The sequence below is a fragment of the Populus alba genome, chromosome 6 (assembly GCF_005239225.2).
Source record: "Populus alba chromosome 6, ASM523922v2, whole genome shotgun sequence".
NCBI classification, from domain to species: Eukaryota; Viridiplantae; Streptophyta; class Magnoliopsida; order Malpighiales; family Salicaceae; genus Populus; species Populus alba.
In genome coordinates, this window is record NC_133289.1 from 5,400,576 (window position 1) to 5,409,683 (window position 9,108).

The following is a 9,108-nucleotide window of genomic DNA, read 5'->3' on the forward strand; positions in this document are numbered from 1 at the left end:
TATGTTTGAAAGTGTGTTTGTGGTTGTTTTTTAAAATATTTTTTATGTTGAAAATACATTAAAATAATATTTTTTTTATTTTTAAAAAATTATTTTTAAAATCAATATATTAAAACAATTAAAAATATATAAAAAATAATAATAAAAAAAAAATTGTGTTCCCTCATGAAATGATTCTCTATCAATCTTTCTCTTGTATTGATTTCTCGGAGATTCCCATCTTAGCACTCAGCAGGAAAAGCATTCAGTTCTCTTTGCTTTCCATGGATAAATACAAGGAAAATTTGCAGTCCACTAAAACATCTTTCTTCGGATAGAGATATTTGAGAGTCTAAAAAGTCAATCACGTGTTTACCGGTCAATTTTTTATTCAATAAGAAAAAAAATGTTTAGATATTGTGTATTTTTTTTTTATGTGAAAACAATTTTTAAATCATACAAGAGAGAGTTAGCTTAATATAACTTGATTAATTATGTGAATTCAAAAGCAACTTATATAACCTATAAAATCATAATTTAACTAAAATAAATTTAAAATTATATTTTTTTAATATTAAAATAACAATATATTGGATTGACTTTGATAAACTCAATTTAATATATCAAATATGTAACCCTGATTATATAACTATAACAACCTAATAGAAAGCAAATCAAAATAAATTATGAAATATAATTCATAATCGATCTAATTTTAAAATATAAAAATAAAAAAGAATAATTAAAAAAAAATCATGAAATTTAATTCTCAATCAACTCAATATTAAATGATAAATTTTTTTTTAAAAAAAAAGTTAATTGAAAAACAAAAGCTTGAATCAATAGGATTAAACCCGCTAAACCCACAATCCATTTCACGAGAATATAATAACTCAATAAAAAATTAAATTTAATATTAAAAAATTAAAAAAAACATTGAAAAAAAAAAAAAAGCAATTTGAATAGTGATTTAAAAGGGGTACAATAAAACCCCTCATCTTTTAATTTATAGTTAATAATAGATAATGTAAGCTAAGCATAAAAGAAGTGTATGGTGTGCTAAAGTGGGAGCAAGTAGTGTTTGGCATGGTAACTTTGCATCAAATCTTATGCTCCTAAAGAACATGAAGTATCAATGCTTATGGTGTGAGTTAGCTTCCAATCATAATTACCAAGTGCACACATGATTCATACAACCACAATTGCGCATGGAACATGCCACAAATTAAGAATGTGTCAGCAAATTACAGCCTCTATGCTATAATTGCCATTATGACCTCTTCCTAGTGGAATAAGCATTTCATTTTTTTTTTTCCAACTTTTTATCCGATAGAAACTCAACAGGTGTCTCAACGAATTCCCAATAGCATAAAATTTCAATGCCACCAAGTTCTGATTAGCCAGTTTGTTTATTGTTATTACAAATTACGCGGTTTGTGGGATCGAAAGCACACCAAATAACGCGTCTCTTCTTTAATACTCATGGCCTTTTTCAACTCGTGAGCTTGAACAAATCAAGACCAACCTGTTTACTCTTTGTCCATTTGCTCCTCCTCTTCTTTTTTTATTAACCTTTTCTTCTTTGATTCCAGCTGCGTGTGAACAAGAAAACCAAACGAAAACAAGATATGATGATGATCATTACCATCTTGTTACTGGTAGTTTTGTTCCTGGCTGGCCTCATTAACATTTACTTCTATCTACCTTCCAAGAAATTGTACGCATGGCTCCAATCCTTTGCCTCTAAAAACCCTCCAACCACCATCACTCCCCAAGTTTCTCACAAAGAAAGGAGTATTACTACTAGTAGCCTTAGTATCAGTAGTAGTAGTAGTAGCCCTGCTTATGAAAAAGCTGAGCTAAAGAGCGTTTTTGCTACCTTTGACAAGAATGGAGATGGGTTTATAACAAAGCAAGAGTTGAGAGAGTCATTCAAGAACATAAGAATATTTATGACAGAGAAAGAAGTGGAAGAAATGGTGGTGAAAGTGGATACTAATGGAGATGGTTTGATAGATTTTGAAGAGTTTTGTATCCTGTGCAAGGCAATTGGGGTTCGAGATCAAGGAGGAGATGGTGAGAAAGAAGGTCAACAAGATGGAGGAGAAGGGGATTTGAAGGAGGCTTTTGATGTTTTTGATAAAGATAAAGATGGGTTGATATCAGTTGAAGAGCTTGGTTTGATGTTGTGTTCTTTGGGGTTAAAGGAAGGTGGAAGAGTGGAGGACTGCAAGGAAATGATCAGGAAGGTCGATATGGATGGTGATGGGATGGTTAATTTTGATGAGTTTAAGAGGATGATGATGAGAGGTGGAAGCAAGCTTGTTTCTGTCTTCTAAGCCACTCCTCCCTCAATACAAATTTTCTTGGTTTAAGCACTTGTAAGATTTCTATGTACTTGATCTTTGTCACCCATACAACCACAGAGAAATTTCAATGAAACAGGAGCTTATTCCTTGCCTATCAAACTTCTGAGTGTTTAGAGTGTAGAGGCAAGACAACAGGCCATCTCTCTGATCTAATCTAACCTCAAGAGAATAAATCAAATTTGGCTAGAATACTTGTTGGTTTGTATTAATATCTGTAAGAAGATTTGAACTTGTTACTAGCTAGCTAGTCTGTATTTTGCTGTAGTAGCATGTACATAGATAGAAGCAGATCCTTTTCTTCTGTATGCTAAAGCCAAATTAAAGAAGTTTATGCATGCCCTGTTCAGCTCTTTCAGAGTAAAGCAACTGAAATAATCTTCTCAACACTCTGTTAGCAAATTGAACTCTCTCTCTGATTGCTGAGTCATGTATATTATCTAGTCTTGCTTTTAATTGCTCCAAATCAAACCGAAAGGAAATCCCGAATGAACTGGCTGGTATCAATGTCATGCTTATGCATGTATCAAGCAGGAGCAGTATCGTGTTTCGCTTAATACACAAACCTGGTTTTTCAAGAGACAGGAAAGCAAAGGTATAATTACTCTACTTGGAACATGTTCTCCTCCTTTCCTTGCAGCAGTTTAGAAGATGCCAATCTTAAGACTTGTAGACAGATCAATCAGATATTGTAAAAAGAGGGGAAAGAATTCAACCAAGTTAGCCAAAACTAGGTAGGAAGAAACTAAAGATAGACTACGACAACCAACCTAAGTTACCTGCAACCAAATACAAGGGAATCACTCCATCCATACAAAAAGTACAGATCTAACAGAGAAGGTATTTTCCTGATAATAAATGAAGAAAGCAACATAAGAGCGATGGGGAAAATGAAAACTTTGCGTCTGTGAAAACAGAAGTCCCAATTCCACAAAGGCGCCAAAGCTGAAGCTGCTGGGTGCTTATTGTGGTGGCATGAAGAAGCATGGAACCCACTGGAAAAGCACTCTTTAACTTCTTTCCTAATTCATCCATTTAATACGAGACTTTCGGCATCTTTTCTCTTTCTTTTTTGGACAACTATTAAAGCATTCCTACGCAGGATGGCTTCTAATAAAGAGGTTCTAGCCGTTAACCTTTAACACTAGACTCTTAAAGTAAATGCCAAAAGTGATGAAAACCGATTCGTAACTTATGGGAACAAGTAGAAATTTCCAAAAATTATCGCTGGCATTTTGTATAGTTACAAAACCATATGTTCCTAGATGTTAAAGTTGCATCTAAGAAATCTCTCCATATATCAGGAATTTGGGATAAGAAATCTTAGCTAACACAAACGGTTCCTTGGTTCTGATAAGGAAGAAGCTGTTTGCTATCTAGGTTGATTACTGAGCCGGTTCCAGATGCACCGGAGCTATCTATGAATTTATGATAGAACATAGCTCGCTTTACCTCTAGGCTGGGAGCAGAAAGCGTGATATCAACTTCATAGAAGGGCTGAGTAGCTCCTAAGGATGAACTTTCATTTACTGGGAATCCAAGACTCACCTAACCAAATTACCCAATCACATCAGAAGAAGATTCTACATGGACAATGAATTATAAGTTTTTTCGCATTGTAATGGTCGATTTGCACGGCAGCCGCCCTTCCGCCCTGAAAAGACCAATCACAATTTTTTTTTTCTCAAATAAACATTGTTGTGGCGTCGAATGAAGCCGGTAGGGGCTAAATAAGAGAAATATAATGTCATTCAGCCGCCCTGCAAATGCCCTGTTTCATAGGTGCAAATCAATACCAATCATATATATAAAACTTATTGTTGATAAATCTGGTCATGCAATATAAAACCACAAGCATTTCTGCCTGACATAATTCATTCCAAGGACGGATAACTCCATGACTTTCAAGCTACATCTGTCTTTTGATCAGGGCGTACCCTTTGGACATGTAAAGGAAAAAAAAAAAACCGTGCAGTCAAGCTCCATATGATAGTTCATACAAGCCCTGCCTTGAGATCTGGCCTAGTTGCTTATATTTTATCCAGAGAGCCATACAAGTTTATTAGAAGACGTCAGGGTGGAAACGTCCTGGGATTGAGCTGCTTTGTTGTGCCTGCTTCAGATGCAACGTCAATGCATAGTTGTTTACCTGGCAGAGCATTACATAAAAAAAGGTCAAAAAATTGAAAAGCAGCAATGGAATTTTTTTAAAACGAGGGCAGTAGCACAGAATATCATCACAGATAGCTCTGTTGTTAACATGGAAAGGGAAGAAGTGTGAAAATTCCACCAAAATGCTAAATCATGCAAATATTTCATGGGTTAATGAGCTCAACCTCCAAGGTTCTCAACTGGTCCTGGTATTGGGACACCAATTGCTTCAGCTGCTGCAACTCCTGGCTACTTTCTTCAAACTCTTTTTGACGCTCATGCTGAATAGATACAGCTCGCTTGAGAATTGAATTTTCCTGAATCAATGCTTGCATTTGTTCCTTCAACATCATGTTTTCCTAATGCATTGGAAGACGAGCAGAAAAAACTCTCAAAACAAACCCAACAAGAATGTCTCATCTATAGAAGTCGCTGAACGCAGGCAGGGAATATAGAAAGAAAACACTGATAGAAGCAATAAAACACCTGGTGAACACTTTTGGCTGCCTCTGCTCCTGCACGCGTACAAATGGACTTCTCAAGAGCTTCTAGTGCTCTTGAAGCACGTGCTCTGGCATCATCAATATTGGATGCACTCACCATTTCTCTAACAAAGAGCTCTACCCACTCCATACCATCCATTGATAGGAGTGCTGATGCTGATGGATCCTCAGTAGGAGCCTCAGCATCTGTTGGTGCCAACCCTACAACAAAATATTGCTTTCCATCAAGACACCATCAATGCCAAAAAAAGACCAACATCCCAAGGCCCAGATTCTTGATCCATAAAGTACAAATTATTATTTTACTTTTATCTTTCTGAATTGGAACAGTGGTTCACATGCTTCTAATGTTTCATTCAATTGGTTATTCACAGGATTGATGTGACACAGACAAGCATGAGGAGGAAAGACATAGTAAAATACGTGTGCTCAGGATGAAAACCATAACCATGACTAGGTGACTGCTAATCTTTGTTTGATCAAAATAAAGGACGTTTAAATCCACCACCTTAGCTTTCCTTCTAATTACAAATGGATGCCAACAACAATTCAAGAGAAGTCTATTTGAAGAAATTTCCAACGATTTAATATGCTACATGCGGTTTGTTCTGTAATGAAAACACATGTTCATTCCCCTTGATCACATAGATTTTCTTACATGGGCTCTATTCTTCTGATGATCAAAAGAAGGATATACAGATACCTAGGAGAATAAGAATGCAAAAGAAGAAAACTATACAGTATAACTAGGAGAATATACAAGATGAAAAAGGAAGCAAAAAATATCAATACAAGAAGCACTCTATTCACTCTGCATGTTAGCTATTGAAACTCCTTCAGAATCCTCTGGAGAATTCTACCATAAAGATGCTTAAACACTGAGCAACAACGAAAAAACTGCCTCAAATTGCAAGGATCCTTGAAGATTCTTAAATTTCTCTCTGTCGAATGGTCCAAAACACAAGCAAACACAGTATCTCCATAAGATCTTGCAGTCTTCCGTCCCATCAAAGTGAAAAGAAATCAACTACAAGTTCTCCATGGTATTCCAAAGCACCCAAGATTCACCACAAATAGCAAAAAGTCTGACACATACTATAAATCCACTGGAAAATGAGACTATCTTTCCCTGCTATTAAAACATGACATGTATATAAGGAGATAAGGCTTCGTGGCCAGCTAATATGCAGCCAGTTATTAGTAGTGTTAATTTTAGCACACACAACCATCCAAAATTCTAACTAACAAAACAATTTGTTGTAGCTTAACTCTCTACAGAGTTAAGAGATCACCTCTTGTTTGTCACAAATCATGCTACAGCTCCAACAACTCATTCATTTCAACTCATAATGATTTAAGGGACCAACTCTTGCAGCCGTCAGCTTCTTGTTTTTATTTTCACTCCCTCCCCCTCTGTCGATACCCCTCCTCTCTGACTGTTATGATTAGACTAAAGACCTGTGATACCACAGACCATTTCCTCTATAAACATCGACACACCATTCTCCTTAGCTTTTTTCTAGGTCAAATTTAATGATCTCTCTCTCAGTTAATTAGTTTGGCAAGTACTCCATATTCAACAACTGAACATGGGTTAATGTGCAACCAGTTGATAAATCAAACATGTTGATTAAAGCCATGGTCAATAAACTATCCACACCTTGTTCCATAATCTCTGGATAGCAGTTCAACACTATCAATGCATCCAAGGTCCGCCACGTTACTTTGAACTGGTAGCATTTTATAAATCCATCAATACTGGTTTCTGTAGAAAAAGAAACTAAAAGAGTCTGCAGGGGATGCACCTAGATGCAAAATCATAGAGTAAAACTATCATCTTAGGATTGTCATCATCATGTTCCAAACATACATGCATACACACATTTTAGTTATACAAAATCCTCTCAGCCAATCCAAGGCAAACTCAAAACTTTCATGAAATATTTTATACCAAAAAGTTTCTCACGTGTACCTTGTGGTGGAACATTAGCCTTGCCCATTACATCAGACTTAACTGCAGCTGCGCTGAAATTTTCAACAGATGCTAAACGAAGCTCATTCAAACTTCTGATAGCTGAATCCAAATCGTCGCCACATTCTTCAAGCGCTTTCTCAAGAAGCTAGAATGATAAATAGTAAGAAAAAAGTCAACAGAATACCCATAACAGATGTATCACTGAAATCCAATAAGCAATCATTACAGCCGAACCATCTGATTTCTTAAGAAAAAAAAAATGATCCTCTCATACGGAAAATAGTAGAACAAATTACATACAGTATATCATCGACAATTAAGCATTACTGTTATTAATATAAACAAATAACATCCAAAGAAAATTGCTTTCATTTTGATTAAAACACCAGTAAATCAACCACAAAACAAGCTCATTTCAATCGGAAACTGATACGGGTACACATCCACCTTCATTCACAACTCACTCCAAACAAGAACAAAACCATTTTTAACAGACCATAACAAAAACAACAATCAAAATCAATTCTTTATAAATTCCCAGAACTTTCTATCACCAATTACAGTATAAAAATGGTTTAATCAGATGTATCCGCGAAACCATAAAAAAAAAACACTTTCTCATGTCCCACTAATAGAAGAATTGATTGATTATCATTTCCAATTTCCCAGACACTTTAATTAGATGGATTCACCATCCAAATTAAACAAAAACCCAACCAATCAACTATTAAATTACAAAGATTCAATCAGAAATAAAAAAATCAATCAATCATTTTGTGTTTTGTAATAAAACAAAGGAGCAAACCTGCTTGTCCATATCAGGGAAAATGGCGGCGAGCTGTTCGACAAAAGTCGAAGAAGAGGAAGAAGAAGAAGAGAAATTAAAGGAGGCCGGGTTGGAAACAAGGGTATTCGATCTGGGAGGAGAGAAACGAACAGGAGAAGAAGAAGAACAACGGATTCTTTTTGACACAGGCGGGCTAGTAACTGTCAATTCTTCAAAGAAAGATCTCTTCCCGCACACTATAGCAGACATAGTGTTCTTTCCTCCTAATCAAAACTAAAAAAAAAAATCTCTCCTTCTCTCTCTCTATATCTATCTATCTACTCCAACCACTGATTTCTTGTTCATACAGCACCAAATTTCAATCAAATCCTCAAAAATCGAGACCGGTTTCGATGAATTCGATTGATTCCGATCTCTAATTTTTTATTGAGGGTTTGATTGATCGCTTTTGGGGATTCGATGGTAATTAGGGTTTCTCTTCTTTTCTTTCTTTCTTTGTAGGTTTTTATCTGCCTAATCTGCATCTGTTTGTCTTTTCATTATTGCTGCTTCATATTTCATGGCGAAAGCCAAAGGCGGAAGGTGACGTGTTTTTTGGGTTGGTTTATAAGGAAAAAAAAAAAAGGAAAGGGTAAACGTCATTGTTAACCCTGTAGTTCATAAATGTTATATTTCTACCCTTATATTTTGAATCCCATAATGTTACCCTTCCACCTTCCAAAAGGCATTGTTCTTGTCATTAAATAACTTTTGAAGTTAACTTTTGAGTTTTTTTATTAAGTTATTTAATTTCTTTATGTGATATTATTTTTTATCATTCGATATATAAGAAAAAAACTTTCTATAGCCTAAATGAGTTATTTAAGATCAAATTCGAAGTTAATCTCAATGATATAATTAAGGATAAGAAATAAAAAATAAAATATTGATGTGATATTTAAGAGGAAATAATGAGAAATAAAATTAATAATATAAATTTGTTTTTCCTGTAATTATTCCAAAGTGATAAGAAAAGGGGAGAATTTATATTTTTTTCAAATATTATGGAGTTAACATTGAGTAAGTGTAAACTAAGGTGGTGTTTGGCAATGTGGCTGCGGATGAGGTTCACCCGCAGCTACACATTTTAATGTTTGGTAAAGGAAACAAACCTGATTTTAGATGGTAGGGTCTACTAATTTTTGTTGCGCAGCCGCAAAATTTGAGAAGCAGCATTTTGTTGCTTCATACATAGTTTCGTCTATGGAGCCCAAAGCTCCAACCATGGCATTAAAGTAAGCAGTGACGTTGGCCTAGTCTCTCGCCCAACCTTCTTCAGTGGCCAAGTTGAAGCGTTCAACGGTTTTT

At 35.3% G+C, this 9,108-nt stretch overlaps 2 protein-coding genes across 2 annotated transcripts; one reads left to right on the forward strand and one right to left on the reverse strand.

Annotated features, from left to right (window-relative positions):
- Window positions 1-1,474: 1,474 nt before the first annotated feature.
- On the forward strand, window positions 1,475-2,734 carry LOC118032585 (calmodulin-like protein 3). Its single transcript, XM_035037316.2, has one exon. The coding sequence runs from the start codon at window positions 1,608-1,610 to the stop codon at window positions 2,316-2,318; it is 711 nt and encodes a 236-aa protein (XP_034893207.1). The 5' UTR covers window positions 1,475-1,607; the 3' UTR covers window positions 2,319-2,734.
- Window positions 2,735-4,188: 1,454 nt separating this feature from the next.
- Window positions 4,189-8,337, reverse strand: LOC118032584 (uncharacterized). Its single transcript, XM_035037315.2, has 5 exons — window positions 7,780-8,337; window positions 6,972-7,119; window positions 4,983-5,200; window positions 4,682-4,855; window positions 4,189-4,494 (listed from the first exon to the last, which is right to left on the reverse strand). Exons 1-5 carry the CDS (start codon window positions 8,008-8,010, stop codon window positions 4,408-4,410), a joined length of 858 nt encoding a protein of 285 aa, XP_034893206.1. The 5' UTR covers window positions 8,011-8,337; the 3' UTR covers window positions 4,189-4,407.
- Between the last annotated feature and the right edge of the window lie 771 nt (window positions 8,338-9,108).